A 16,490-nucleotide genomic window follows, 5' to 3' on the forward strand; every position below is an offset into this window, starting at 1 on the left:
GTACTTAAAAGGATCTATCCAGCTTTGCTTAAACTAATAGAGGAGTATGGTCACATCCCAGGGTAAACCAGGAACGGATCTAAATCATCTGTGTTATTACTGGATAAAAGAGAAAAAGCAACACTGCTTGGGGTGATTTCTCAATGCAAAGTTGTTTGGGAAGTATGGTTCTTTAGATATTTAGAAATTTAGATAAGATGTGAAAAATAACTATAAACATTTAACAAAAAATCTGCATGTTTTTCAAAATGTCCCCCTGCTGCCTCCTGCAGACTGGGTCAAAAACTTTAAGAATTTAATAGTTACATTTATAGAAAACAAACAAATTAGGTATTAATTTTGTACAATCTGTCTGTACAATGGCTTACAAGCAAACAATTAATTCACACTTGAGGCTGATACATTACAAATGGTTAATGCAGGTCTATGTTACACCAGTCAAATTAAATCAGAACAATTCTAACATAACAGACACATGTATGAATGCCCCTAAAGAAAGGGCAATGCTGTTTTTTTGCATCTGGGAATGCAGGAAAATTAGGAGGTTTTTGAGAGATGTAAAACAAACTATGGAACATTTCAAGAGACAATGATCAGATCCTGGGTTTCTAATTCTGGGTCTGGATTTGGCCGAGTTGTTGACTTGTCTGAAGAAAAAAAGAACATTTAGGGACAAGCACATCAGACACCACATCAGAGGTCCAGCAGATATTGGAGTCTCTGTTATCTCTTGACTTATTGTCTTAGCTGACTAAACTTTCAGACTTCATGTGCACACAAATAGCAAAGTAGAGGCACATTTCCAAAACTCCTGATCATATAACATTTCACCATCTATAAACAGTTCTTAATAGGTTTGGGCTCCTTAAAGCAAAACATCAGAGACGTCTCACTTATTTTGAAGTCTACAAATATTTTTCTCATAGTTCCTCACTTCAGAACTGGACAAGTCGATATGTGCTCAGTGTTTCTGGCTATAACACACACACACACACACACACACACACACTCAGACAGCTGCTGCCAGATCAAAGAGTCAGAAAGCTATGCATTGTCAAGTGGAGCTGGGTCAATATTACAATTCCCAGAGTGTAAGTGAAGGGCTTTGTGTTGTGATTCATTTCAGATACTGAGAGTGCTCCACCAGATGAAGGTCACTGTGGATAAAGTGTCTTCTTGCCCTTCACTGTTTACAGAGGCCTGAGGGACACGGGTGTTCTGCTTTAAAACACGAGTGGATTAGGAGGGTGACTAAAAACTGCACAAAGGTGCTACACATGTCACTCAATATCATGCTGTCGAATGTGGATACAGCTTAAACAGTGGCGGGTTATTGCTTCGAGGGCTGTCATGTGTCAGAGACTGAAAACGCTGGGATACTAGGTTGACAGCAAGTAACCGGCAACACAAATATAACCTACCTCTGAAAAGTGTCATAGTTTAGTTGAAGCACAATGCAGGATTTTTTTTCACTCTTATCCTTTCACTAAAGGATTTGAAGGCCATGAGAAATTCAATGAAGGTAGAGATACAGAGGAGGAGCGCAAGCATAGAGGTCAAATCTTTTCATTTGCCTATAAACACAAATATGCGGGGGTGGCTGCAGTGTTGCACTAAGCCAGCAGCTGCCTGTTCACTGTCTCTATAGCTTTCCTGTCTACAGTACATCATCAGGCTTAATTTTAGATTGCTTCACCTTTCTGTGGAGGATTTTTACATGATGTACAGTTTTGTATTGAAAAATATCATGTATAACATTTAAACAACACAGTTGTATTTGCTTCAACTTATAAGTAATTTGCTAACCATATTTATTATTGCAAAATCGATTTTACTATTCATATTTGTTTATGTATTTGTTTACTTATTTATTAAGGCATGTTTATTTCAGATTAGTAAACCAAAAACAATAATAATAAAAAACAAATATAATACCCACTCCACTCCTAACACAATCTTAAGATAAACAATGAAATTACAAGCATTCACATTAAATACTGTTGGGCCATAACCAGGTTATAAGTAAAAAAAAAAAACAGATGCAATGCTACTTTCCATTAACCTCGGAAGTCGGAACTGGAATGTCGAAGTTTACGTCATCTCCAACTTATAGCGTTCCAGTTTTCCTGCTTGTTTTCGTTCATATTGCTTGCAACTGTTACAGCAGTCTTACAACAATAACAGTAAACACCGTTCTACGCGGTTTTCTGTGCATATAAACAGCGTTGAAACATCTCGTCTTATAAACATTGAAAAGTAGTACGTGTATGACTGTCTAAATGTTCCAGAAATAATAAAGAACTGCTAAAAACAGTAAGATTGCTTTACTACTCTGGATGTGAGTAGCAACCATCTTGAATGTGGAAGTCGGGTATTGTCATGTTGCCCCGTCTTTGCAACTTGTGATTCCGACTTTCGCAGGCGTTACTGTTGAAATTTCCTACTCGCAGGTCGGAAATTCTGCCTTCCAAGTACAAATGGAACACAGCACAAGAAACAAAACACAGCGTGAAGGCAACTTACCAACACCACATTTAAACTAAGGCTGTTCATCAGCTGATTAAAGGTTTAAGAAAGTAGACCTAAAAAAATAAAAAATGAATAAAGGCTTTGTGTCTTTGAACATGGTAGGGCTGTTGCATATTGATGCACCACAACTCATAGATTACAATTCAGCATAAATTGTTCCCAAAAGGGTGTATAAGCTATAACCACTAATAGTTCTGTCCTCTCATCAAACATCTTTATGGTGCCATGTGCATTGACTCCTATTTATTAAAGCATGGACATGTTTTTATTTCAGTATTGACTTATTTCCTCCAGATAAGAATGGGTTCTGCGGTTATGCATGTGTCCTTGAATGGGCTTCTGTTTGTTCATTATCCATTGTGTTAACTGGAGTTCAGGAGGATTACAGCTGGATCCTTCTGCACTGAGTAGATTCTGCTTTTCCCCACTATCTCTATCAGCCTCCAAGTGAACTCTGAGTGTTAAGTGGACCAATTCACAGTCAAAGAAGCTATCTTCAGAGTAATTATGCAAGATCATTTGGTAACCATGACAACACATTTGTCTCAGTCTGAGAAGGTATTTTTGTGATACGTAGAGAGCAAAAGAAGTGTTAAATCAAAGAAATGTGTGCTCCTCTGCTGAACTCTGAACAGCTTCAGAATGTGTAAAACCCTCTGGTGAAGCAGCTAGGTGCTAGAATGTAGACCCCGGAGATACCGCCTGCACAGTACATTCATGTTCATTAATATCTGGATTGTTTTGTCTAGAGTGTGTAGGTGTGTTTTAGTTGTGTCCTACACCACATATTTAAAGAACGTCTTTCCAAGTCTTTCCTGACGATTACGCCATCAAGCTGTCCCACATCCATGTTGGCTGCCTTTCATGAATTGACACATGCGGGTTGTTGAGGGTGAGCATGATGGCTGATTGGATGCTGGTCCAACTCTCACAGCAGGGCTGAACTCCTTGTCCTCTTTAGCGAAAACAGCTGCACAGCTTAACGCCATCAAACACAAAAGCTCTGCAGTTGTTCTGTTCTAACAAAGCCTTGGCATGTTCCAGCTTACAGTAGCCAATACAGGGTCATTATACTCCTTAGATCATTGTGGTTGGATGTGCTGTACAGGGACTAGAGAAAAACAGAATTTTCCTAAAATTGATCCAAGAAGACATAAATTATCCTTTTTCTATTTCATTTAGGATTTGTTGCTCCCACCAACAAGCTTCTAGTATCTTTCTTTCTAAATATTTGACCACATTGCCTTATCAGAATTGGTAAAACCTATTTGAATTTGTTGATTTCCCTGCATGGATCCACATGCTTTTTCCCCTTCCACAATAAAAAAAATTCTGTTCAAAAATTACCTGCAAGCATGACAGATATTTAGAGCTATCCACCTGACCAAGACAAATGCCTGCAGGAGAAATGTTTTATGGTTAGATGAGATAAAGCCCAAGTTTCCTTGACTACAATGATGAGAACATGGGTAGGATTGAAAAAGAGATTTTGAAACCTGAGAGTTGGTGGTAGTGTTGCATTGTTCACAGGAGGATTTCTGATAAGAAGCGTGGTCAAACATCCTGACAGAGTTACTCTTGTTTTTCTGCTACCGGGTGTGATGTTTTCAAATTCTAAGCTATTTTTCTGTAACAGCAAACCTTCTGATAAAATGTATAAAATAAAAAAACAAAGGGAAGTCACTAAAAGTGTAACTGAAACCAGTGCAGCGCTGATTAATCTGAGAGGAGGTTTAACTCACGCTCAAGGCTTAAGGTAGATTTATTTTATCTGCTTTGTATCTTAAGCATGTGGATATGCACATTTTACATGATCCTAAACAGTTGCTAGAATAAATGTGATTAATAGTTGTGTATATATATTTTTCAAAACAGTTTCATTTTAATGTTTGGCTGAGGTCAAAGCAAATTTTTCAGAAACATATGGCAGAATATTAATTATCATGATATTTGGAGTCATATAGGCAAAAAATACTAATATTTTGTTAATAATGTGAATAGTTTCTTCATTCACACAATGACTAGACATGATACATCTCTGTTCTCATGTTTCTGTTCCAGAAGTGCACGAGGTTTTGAGGGCAAAGAGACATTCAGTTCACTTTGCACAAACCACTAATACACTAAATAATGATTAAAAGGCTAACTTTAAATTGTACCCTGCTGTTACACATACAACTGCCTTTATTTGTTTTTTTATTTAAAACATATTTAAAAAACTGGATAAACCATACATATAAGCATTTTTGATTAAAACAGCATACTTTATGGACGTACTGCTCATTTAGAATGCGATCAAGAAGCCTCTGCAACATCCTGAATTAAACATTATTTGCAAACTGGAACACAGAGTTAGAACGATGTCGTACACAGCTGATTAGAAATCCCAGCAGCTCTGTGTGTACATCTTTGCACGCAGAATTGGAATAAACTTTGGGAGGAAATTGTCCTGTTTCTCGGTACCATAGGACACATGAGTATTGCTCTTTTGTTTTTAAGGAATGCAGTGCTGTCAAAAAAAGGATTTTCTCCCATTTAGATTTCTGATGTTGCTTTTTATTGCACTTAAATGTTTCAGATCATCAAAAAGAGCTTAATATTAAACAAAGATAACCTTAGTAAGTACAAAAAGCTGTTTTTAATTAAGGATTTCAATTTTAAGAGGGAAAAACCAACCTGTTCCTATATGAAAAATGAATTGCTCTCCAAACCTAGAAACTGGTTTTGCCCACCGTAGTGATAAAAAGCTGCCATCACGCATTGTTGATGCAATTGGTCTTTAGCATCACTGTGGACAAATTTTGCCCCACTCTTTTTTAAAGAATTACTTTATTTCAGCCACACTGATGGGTTTTCTAGCACAGAAGGCCTATTGTAATCACTCCGTTTCTTATTATTATTATTCATCCGGGAAATTAATTGCCTTTTTGGAGGCCTTAACATATTCAAAAACTCACCAAACTTCACAGAAAGTTGTCCCCTAATGGAAATTTTCGTATTCTAATGGATTTGAAAATGGGCGTGGCCAAACGCCTCTACAGCACCACCTAAAGTGAGGTAGGCCAACTGGTAAGTCCTACAGAGTTGAAATTTGCTACATAAGTAGATCCCCCCCAAATCATGAAAAAAAGTCTCTTGGGGGTATGCCCTAAAACCAACAGGAAGTCGGCCATTTTGGGTCAAAGGGTCATTTTCAGCCCCTTTTCACTTTTCATACATGTCGAACTTTAACGAACTCCTCCTAGGGAATTTGAGCTACCGGCTTCATATTTGGTCAATATGCAGGTAAGGCATTGGGGATTAAAAGTTATCAAAATTGTGACTTTTTGTGTATGTTGAAGGGGCGGGACCAGGCCTCAAAAGTTCGCCTTAATACCACAAATTTCAAACAGCAATAACTTTCACATAAATTGGCTGAAATACACCAAACCTGGTATTATTGATCCCTCTCAGATGACCAACAATCGTATGTGGTCAAATTATGACATCATCAAAGCCACGCCCCCTGAGAACAGGAAGTCACTTTTTTCACTTGGAAAGGTGCCTCTCTGACCCTCTTGACTCAATCAACTTGAAAGTGTGTCAAAAGACAGATATGTAGTGGGTCTAACTTCGTTTGAAGCGCAGTGACTTTTCATAAATGGGCGTGGCCATGGCGGCGCGGCAAAGTCACACATCACGCCATGGCCATACGTTTGGCTTTAAATTCCACATAGATCATCAGATCTGCACTAAAATTGATATGATTGATCCTTGTCCAGTCCCCAACAGAGATCTTATGACATATTTGGTGGGCGTGGCTTAAATTCTCCACAGCATCCCCTACAAAACTTTAAAAAATCAGCCCCAAGCCATGCTTTGACTGAGGATTGTGAAATTTGGTACACATATGTAACTTCTCAGGTCCTACAGAAAAGTCTCTTGGAGCCTTGGTCCAAACCCCACAGGAAGTCAGCCATTTTGGATTGAAGTTGCCATTTTGACCCCATTTTTGCTGTTTCTAGCCCACGTATCTGAGCAAACTCCTCCTACAGCTTTTGACTTACAGACTTCAAAATCAATCAGTATGGTCTTAAGGCACTGGGGATCAAAAGTTATCAAAAGCTTTTTGATACCTGAAAGTATGTGGGCGTGGCTAAGCCTCAAAATCTGACTTCTCGCCATGAAACACAAAACTGTTATAGTGTCTACAAAGAAAGTCACAGACACATAAAATCTTCTGGGATTGAACCATATAATAACTGGAAAAATATTCAATGGTCAACTGCTGACATTATTGAAGCCCCGCCCCCTGACAACAGGAAGTGTAATGTTTCACTTAGTGTGGGGCATATTAGATCTCCTTCACCTAATCAACATGAAATAATCTCCAATGACAGATATTATGATGGTCTAACTTGGTCTCTAGTACTGACAGGTTTTGCTAGATGGTGTTGCTGTGTTGGCGTGGCGAAGTCTGATGTCACGCCATGGCCATACTTTTGGCTCTAAATTTACTCCAAGCTCAATATACAGGTCCTTCTCAAAATATTAGCATATTGTGATAAAGTTCATTATTTTCCATAATGTAATGATGAAAATTTAACATTCATATATTTTAGATTCATTGCACACTAACTGAAATATTTCAGGTCTTTTATTGTCTTAATATGGATGATTTTGGCATACAGCTCATGAAAACCCAAAATTCCTATCTCACAAAATTTGCATATTTCATCTGACCAATAAAAGAAAAGTGCTTTTAATACAAAAAACGTCAACCTTCAAATAATCATGTACAGTTATGCACTCAATACTTGGTTGGGAATCCTTTGGCAGAAATGACTGCTTCAATGTGGCGTGGCATGGAGGCAATCAGCCTGTGGCACTGCTGAGGTCTTATGGAGGCCCGGGATGCTTCGATAGCGGCCTTTAGCTCATCCAGAGTGTTGGGTCTTGAGTCTCTCAACGTTCTCTTCACAATATCCCACAGATTCTCTATGGGGTTCAGGTCAGGAGAGTTGGCAGGCCAATTGAGCACAGTGATACCATTGTCAGTAAACCATTTACCAGTGGTTTTGGCACTGTGAGCAGGTGCCAGGTCGTGCTGAAAAATGAAATCTTCATCTCCATAAAGCTTTTCAGCAGATGGAAGCATGAAGTGCTCCAAAATCTCCTGATAGCTAGCTGCATTGACCCTGCCCTTGATAAAACACAGTGGACCAACACCAGCAGCTGACACGGCACCCGAGATCATCACTGACTGTGGGTACTTGACACTGGACTTCTGGCATTTTGGCATTTCCTTCTCCCCAGTCTTCCTCCAGACTCTGGCACCTTGATTTCCGAATGACATGCAGAATTTGCTTTCATCTGAAAAAAGTACTTTGGACCACTGAGTAACAGTCCAGTGCTGCTTCTCTGTGGCCCAGGTCAGGCGTTCTGCCGCTGTTTCTGGTTCAAAAGTGGCTTGATCTGGGGAATGTGGCACCTGTAGCCCATTTCCTGCACACGCCTGTGCACGGTGGCTCTGGATGTTTCTACTCCAGACTCAGTCCACTGCTTCCGCAGGTCCCCCAAGGTCTGGAATCGGCCCTTCTCCACAATCTTCCTCAGGGTCCGGTCACCTCTTCTCGTTGTGCAGTGTTTTCTGCCACACTTTTTCCTTCCCACAGACTTCCCACTGAGGTGCCTTGATACAGCACTCTGGGAACAGCCTATTCGTTCAGAAATGTATTTCTGTGTCTTACCCTCTTGCTTGAGGGTGTCAATAGTGGCCTTCTGGACAGCAGTCAGGTCGGCAGTCTTACCCATGATTGGGGTTTTGAGTGATGAACCAGGCTGGGAGTTTTAAAGGCCTCAGGAATCTTTTGCAGGTGTTTAGAGTTAACTCGTTGATTCAGATGATTAGGTTCATAGCTCGTTTAGAAACCCTTTTAATGATATGCTAATTTTGTGAGATAGGAATTTTGGATTTTCATGAGCTGTATGCCAAAATCATCCATATTAAGACAATAAAAGACCTGAAATATTTCAGTTAGTGTGCAATGAATCTAAAATATATGAATGTTAAATTTTCATCATTACATTATGGAAAATAATGAACTTTATCACAATATGCTAATATTTTGAGAAGGACCTGTAGTTTATCTTTGTCAGCCCCTAAACAGCTCTATTAGATTACATATGAATTTGGCTCAACAGCGCCCCCTACGACACATCAAGGGCTCTTGATCCGTCATGCCCCATCGGATCCACTTCAAACTTACTGTACATCATCATGGATCAAAGCTGGACATGTTGACACAGTCAACACAGTACATCACTTTAGCCCTGCCCACTAATAAACAAATGAATGTAGCTTCCATATGGAAGGTCCGATTCACTCCAAACTGAATATGGTTGATTTTTGTCAGCCCCTAAACAACTCTATTAGAGTACATTGGACTTTGGATCAACAGCGCCCCCTAGGACATTTCAAGTGCTCTATCTCCCTCATACATAATCGGATCCACTTCAAATGTAGTATACATTATCATCGATCAATGAAGAACATGTTGCCACAATCAATTGACGACATTATTTTAGCCCAGTCCACTAACTAACAGGTGAGTGCAGTTTTCATCGGGAAGGTTGTATTTTGGCCAAATTTGGAACATTTCTTGCCAGAGCAGAACTTAACATGACCATAGAATGTATAAAAGGTGGCTCGCAGCGCCACCTAGTGGGAAGATGCGGAATGGAGTGGCGGCCTCCTCGGTGCTGTGGAGGAGGTGGTGAGAGGCTCCCGCGGTCGCTACACAGGCCAAGCGGCGCTTGGCTGCGAGGGCCGCCCAATGCTGCTTGCAGCTTTAATTGTTATTGTAATTATTATAGCTCATTGTCTTCCTTGTATTCTCTAGTTTAATTTCTCTTTTAGTATATTTGTATTTATTTATGTCTTGGCAATTGTTCCTTTGCACTCTTCTTATTTACTAGTTTTCCTTCTAGTCTTTTCAGTCAGTGTGGTTAGGTTGCTTTACTTTTGTATTCAGGTTTTCTTTATGGGTTCTTTATTTGTTCTTAGGTTGTTATTGTAGTTCCTATGTTCCCTCTAGTTTCTCTGCTTACTTTAGTTCATGGTTATTCTAGTGTCCTCATGTTTCATGTGATTATTTATTATTTATTTATTATTTAGTTTTGCTTGGTATTGTTTCTATGTTTCCTCTAGTTTCTCTGTTCATGGTTATTCTAGATTTCTTATGCTTCTTTGGTTATTTTATCTTGGTCTGTGGTTTCGTTTGGTTCTGCTTGCTGTTGTGTTAATTAGTTCCTTTCCTCATGCTTTAGCCTCTGTATTAGTTTCACCTGTTCCTTCAGCCTCCCTGCCTCCGTGTCACACTTGTTCTTAGTTCTTTTGATTACTTGACCTTTGTTACCCTCTGTATATTAGTTAGTCTAGTTCCTTTGTTCAGTGCTGGTTTGTTGCGTCACCTTCTCTGTGCCAAGTTCCCTTCGTTTCTCGTGCTCTGTTTGACCTGGACTTCTGTTAACTCTCTGATACACCCTGCCTGCCTGCCTTCTGTTTTGCCAGAGTTAGGACTTAAATAAATCACCATTTTGCTCAGCATGCCGTCTCCTCGCCTTCATCTGCACTTTGGTCCGCAACAAAAACCTCAACATATGACATTTAGATTAGATGTAATGGGACACGGATCTTCCAAAATGATCCACTTTTCTCTTATTAGTCTAAAGAATATTTTTCCAATAGTCTTATGGATCATCAAGATGTTTTTGGGGAAATCTGAAAAGGTCCTTTTGGTTCCATGTGGTCAGCCGTGGCTGTGGAACTATCCCTTGTATGCCATTTTTGCCTCTTGTTAAATCTTGAACACTGACCTTATCTGAGTTACTGAGGCCTGCAGTGCTTTAGATATTGCTTCAGGTTCTTTTCTGACATCCTTAATGAATAGTTGATGATTTACCACTGTTCCATGACTCCTGTGGGGTTCACTGGAGTCCCAAAGCCTTAGAAATGCCCTCTTAATATTTCCCAAACCAACAGATGCCAATTACTTTTTTACTCATCTGCACCACTTAAAAATGTTGTGATTGGAGCTTTTTGTATTTACTCAGGTTATCCTTGATCAAAATTATTCATGATCTGAAACATGGAAGTACTCAAAAGGGGGTCAATATTTTTCACAACACTGAATTTAAGCAGGGCTCAACTGTCTTTGCAATTAAACCTTCAAAATATGAAGCTTTTTAAATGTCAAACAGCATGTTTACCTTTTTGTGCCCTGCTATTACAGTATTTAATTTTGTTGCATTTGATCTGAATGTCTGTGGTCAGAGAACTGATGGGTTTTATGTGACAGCAGGAGATAAATGTTGGGCAGCTTTGCATCTGTCAATTTGCTTTCTCATCTGTGAGAGGCTGCAGTGCACAGAAGAGCACAGACGGATGAAGCCATATAAACACACACAAAACTCACTTCAGGAATTAAGACATCAACAAAGAGTCGTGTGGATTAGTCACTATCCACACAGATCCAGCTTTTTTTTGTCACAACATAACAGACCATTAACATGACAGTGATTCTGTCAATTCCTGAAAACATTTCAACAAAGACTGTTTGTATCCTACTTTCAAAGAATAAACTCCTGCTTTCACATCATTCTCATTAAACATCTAAGTACAACAAGATGACAACCGCTGAGCACAGTAATGGTTCAGTTCTACCTTCACTCGTTGAGATGTAGTGGTGCAGCTGCTTCTCTGCCTCCAGGTGTCAAACACTAGAAACTGACTAGAGAAGCACTTTATAAATTCAGTTAATTTACTCTAAGCAGATTATTACCGAATGTGTACGAGTTATGGAAATATGAGTTCTATAAACAGCACCTCTAAAATCTCAAAAAGTATTTTTCAAAAAATACGTTTTTTTTTCCTGTAATGAGTTTTTATAAACTTGCTGGAATTATATTCAGTATACAAATGATGAATGACAACTTGGGATGAGTTTTATTACTAGGTAACACAGGACATAGTATGGATGGATGACTTTTCTCTGTAGGCTTGGGTTTATTCTGGTCATTTTCAGAGCCGATACTAAGTTATGTAGTTTGTGAAGTCTCGCCTGTAAATCGCATATGAATATCAGCTCTTGAGCAGTGGTGTATTTATACTCAGTTAAGCAGCCCTCTGTCCAAGCTTAAAGTGTGTAGAGTAGCTGATGCATGTCAGCAAGCTGTCAAATGATTTTACAGTGGTGAAGCTTTAATGGGTTAAAAGAGTTGTTTCACTGACAATGAGCTTGGAGAAGTAACACATTTTTAATTACCATTTACTTCTCTCATATCACATCTGCTAGGGTAACCCCCTAACCCTAACCCTATGACTTTGGTGAGTCTCAGCTGTGTTAATATCTTGCAGAATATATCTGTTGTATTACAGACACATCAGCAGACCTGTTCATGCCCTGTTTGTTGCTCAGCTGATAGATCATCCTGTCAGGTGTTTTTATGTGCATTTAAAGTAAGTAACTGCGATTAGGATTTCAATGCCAACTCTGAATGTTCATGATAAACCAGATTTAGATGTATCCAAATCAGGAAGGATACATGTTACTACAAGGTCTGAACCGAGCCAAATTGCTAAATACATACTAAGTATACTAAGTACTACTGTAAGCATTCGAGCCAGCTATATCACCTTTTTGAACAAATGCAATTTAAAGCATACAGTAAAACATCTTTAAAGACAGATGCAAAAAGAAAGCCCTCTGTATTCTGAGACATCTCTTCCATTTAACATCTTGCCATCTGGAAAACACATAGCAGCTTTGCCTCAAAAACACAGTTTTATTCCATTGGTATCAGAGCTAAAAAACACATTGTGCCATCGTGTTGGCAGTGTCTGATCTCAGCCAGTCATTGCAGATTGATGTTTACTACTCTGATTACTCGGTCAGGAGTAATCTGTCTCACAGAGTAATCCAAAAATTGGGCAAAGGGCCGACAACATCTGACAATGCCAGTGGTACATTAAACACCACTATTATATGCAGCAGTGCCTTCAAAAGCTCAAAGTGGGTTATTTCCCTTTCAAAGTAATTTACCATTCTTTCCTCAGATTTTTGGGGTTTGATGGAAAATGCGACAAATCATATTTAATAGAATGACACAAACAAAACCTGCATTACATCCAGGACCATGAACACACTATGTTGAGAAAATATAGCTGAGAGTATGAAGACATTACTTCACATATATGGTGGACAGTAGGAAATTGTGGCAACATATTCTCCCAATTCATGAAAAAGATCCAAACATAATACACTAAGATGTTCTGCAGACTCCTGTTTTGTTTCATTAAGACTAAGAGTATATTCTGTGACCTGAAGTTTCAGGTTCTTATCTGACAGGAATGGCACATGGTGTGGTCTTCTGCTGCTGCAGCTCATCTGATCAAGGTTACACATGTTATCTTGGATGTAATGAGTGTTTTTTTTTAGCATCAGCTGTCTATGGCAACAGCCTGCAGATTTTCCTCTGACATCAACAAGACATTTTTATCCACAGATCTGCTGCATACCAGGTTGTTTCTCTTTTTGTTTGATTATTGTGTATAAAAATCCCAGCAAATACTTAAACTAGCCTGAGATGTGTACCAAATGACATCCAGCCTAACTGAGTGCTTTTTGTGTTTTTTAGAGAGTATATTAAGACATATCTGCATCATTTTGGATTATAAAGAAAGAGTGAAAAACAGAAGGATAAACACAAATATAGACATTATAAGGACTATACATCAGTAGGATACTACACTGCTGAACTGTCCTTTAACTGTTACTGACATTTTTATCTTTTTACACACCATCGTCCATCACTATTATATATTTCAGGTATGTATGTGTTTACATATATCCATACTTACCATTTCTGGCCAGCATGGTGATAATGTACTGCTGACTGAAGGTGCTGATGGTCAGCAGCATGGCTGGCCTCTGGGAGGTAACAAAGCTGAAGGCCATGTCCTCTCTGGCCCTGCTCTCTGTGAACGCACTGGAAGCTTGAGAGCTCCTGTTCTGCATCACTGAGAAGGGCTCCTGGAATGTGTAGGTCACTGAGGACTCTCTGTCAAAGGACACAGACACCTCTGCAGGGACAAACAGGGAGAAAAGGGTTTCTTTCCATAAAAGCAGCCTCACAGTCCACAATGTCATAAGCACAGAGATCAGAAGTGTAGATGACTTTACAGTTAAAGTGAAAGGCTTTATGTATTTCTTCAAAGACACGGTGCTTTGAAAACAAAGCACACAATGACTGCAGGGAATTTTACTAACTTCTTAAAATAGCCAACATTAGTGTCCATCTTCCAGAGGCTGGTTGCATCAAAATATGCTGTTGTATTTCATGTCTCATCACTTGGGGCAATTTATCAGAGAGATCACTCTGAGGCCACAGAAGCCTCAACATGGCTTCTTTTTCCCTCATCCAGTGCTACTTTCTGAGACCTACAAACAACTTTGATGTATAAAATTGGAACAGTTCTCGAGCCTGCCCTCCCAGACAAGCATGGCATGTTAAAACAAGCCTTGAAAGTAGAGCATGGAGGATCAGCCTTCCTTGCGCTGATGTTATATAACCACTGTGATGGAGAGCTGTGATATATAGCAAATGGAAAGTTCTCTAAAACTGTATTCTTACATACTTTCACACACGTGAAATACTTTCTTCAAGCAGATGATAATGAGGCCTTCACCACAGCGCTAATGTATTGTGCTGCAGTAACCTGAACAGGTACTGCTATAAGTTGGCTGCTTTCTTGTGTTTTTTATGCATAAGATTAAATTCCAACAACTTCAGATTCAGTTTTTGTCTAAATAAAGGATTAGAGGGATGAACAGGAGCGAGAGTCTGGTTGTACAAACACTCGCAGCTGTCTGTACATTGCAGCAACCACATTTACATTGAAAGCGGCTCATCAGTACCACAGTCCCTGCTGCCAACACACAGCAGTGAAATGGATTAAATCAAGGTGACTACTACCCTGCTGCACATCATTATTGGCTGCCAAAACTATACAAATACCACTATGCTTATGTGCTTACAACTTACCACTCAAGCAAAATGAAAGAAGATTCCGACCATAGCTCTCTATGGTACACTTTGCTCTAAGTGAAGATTTTTATTTGTTTTTTTTTATATAAGAAAATAAGAAAAATAAGAACAAATTAAATATCTTTTAAATATACATATACACACAAGTTACAAGTTACCATAGAGATAACGTAAGATCCGTTCAAGTATTCATGGTGTTGTTGTGGAGCTCTGACTGTCAAGTGTTCATCAGGGAAACAGCTTGGGGAAAGAAACTGTCTCTGATGATTATATATTCAAGAGAAAAGTCCTAAAACACTGCAGAAGAAGTTCAGTATTCAGAGCAGACCAAATGAATCTTTGGTTTTGTACCTCAGCCAAAAGGCACATTTCCTTTTCCATCTGTTAAATAGTTGGTAAGGTTTATGTGTGGTCTGCGTAGGTAAGGAAGGTGTTCAGGCTCCTCCTTGGCTTCCATGTGACTCAGCGCTTATTTTTCTTTTCTCTCTGTAGACCGCTTTGTTCAATACTGAAATAGTTTGGCTGTGCCTCTGTTTTTAGATCTGCATAGCTTGCCCCACAGAACTGCACAACCCCATCTGCTGTGCTGGTGAATTGTGACCACACACAGCTTATTAAATAGTTTTTCATGACTAATCAGTGCACCCTGAGGGGTATCAGTACAAAAAAGAACCAAAGGGAATTATACATGCTAGCTTTTTATCTAAAAACATTTAGGCCAAAACACATATCAACAGTATGTTCATATTTACAGCAGAATTGATCAACATTGCTGTGTTGTCTTCTCTGCATCAATCAATCAATCCATTGTGTTTCCTTTATTGGAGAAGGTGACAGATCCAGGAAGGAGACTGAGACATCCTTCTCCCCAACAACATCTCCAGCTTACCATGAAGAAACCAATGTGTTCCAAGGTATATATGACCCTTCAAGGTCTCCTCCCAGTGGGACAAGTTCAAGAGAATGTGTCCAGAATCATGACCGTAGGTGAAGGTTGGAACATAAACAGAACTGTACACTAATTTTTGCAACAACAGACTAGAGAAGCGGCATCATCCTTCACTCCTCCTAGAGCCTGGCTACAGAGGCCCATTTCATGTGGACCCACCATCAGCATAGAGGGCAGATGAATATCAGCTGGGAGGGGCTAGGGTCCTGGTCAGGCCAATTCCTAGCATTATAATCTGGCTCTAGGGTTCAGATCTAATCCAGATTTTTTATTTACAATTTTTTATTTTGAAATTTTTATTTGAAATATAAAAAAACGTGTAAGGGGAACATAACAGAAAACAGTGGAGAAAATGAAATAAATGATTAATAAAAACAACATTCTGTATTCAACTTATCAAAACATCAACAACACCTGGCTGTAAAAATCTGTCTTCATAGACATTTGAGAAAAGCACCAATCAGGTGCTTTTTGTGGCTGATTTATTTTTTTCACAATTGATACTCCCTTTTACATTGTTTCAGAATCTTTTAGAGATGCCTATGCCATCACCCTAATCTTTACCTCCCACCAAAGGAAGCTATGGAGAGCAAAAATGTCTATTATTTGCATCTTTTTGTGACTACAACACAAAAACGTAACTCTGGTTTAATGTAGAAATATATTTTTAAACTGAAAGACACCAGAAAACAATGCTGGAGCTCATGCTGTTTTCAGATCTCAGTTTATAAGCAGGAGCAAACTGTGGAACTGTGCAGTGTGGCTGCCACAGCTGCAGGCACAATTTTCATCCGTGTTCCCACAGAGTGTTCACTTTGTTTCTTTGTCACTTGGTCAGATTGCAGGTTGCTCAGCCCGCTCCTCTTCAGTCTGTGTAGGCTGAGGATGCTCTCTTCTCTGTGTGCACATACTGCAGGAGATAATT

At 39.2% G+C, this 16,490-nt stretch overlaps 1 protein-coding gene across 2 annotated transcripts in view; it reads right to left on the reverse strand.

The window, feature by feature from the left end:
• Positions 1-16,490, reverse strand: part of cntnap5a (contactin associated protein family member 5a) — a 299,922-nt gene that overhangs the window by 56,693 nt on the left and 226,739 nt on the right. For both annotated transcript variants that reach the window (XM_047371007.1, XM_047371008.1), the window contains one exon: positions 13,430-13,651. In XM_047371007.1, the coding sequence (XP_047226963.1) occupies positions 13,430-13,651 (222 nt within the window). The remainder of the gene's footprint in view (positions 1-13,429; positions 13,652-16,490) is intronic.

This window comes from Girardinichthys multiradiatus, chromosome 7 (genome assembly GCF_021462225.1).
Source record: "Girardinichthys multiradiatus isolate DD_20200921_A chromosome 7, DD_fGirMul_XY1, whole genome shotgun sequence".
Taxonomy (NCBI): domain Eukaryota; kingdom Metazoa; phylum Chordata; class Actinopteri; order Cyprinodontiformes; family Goodeidae; genus Girardinichthys; species Girardinichthys multiradiatus.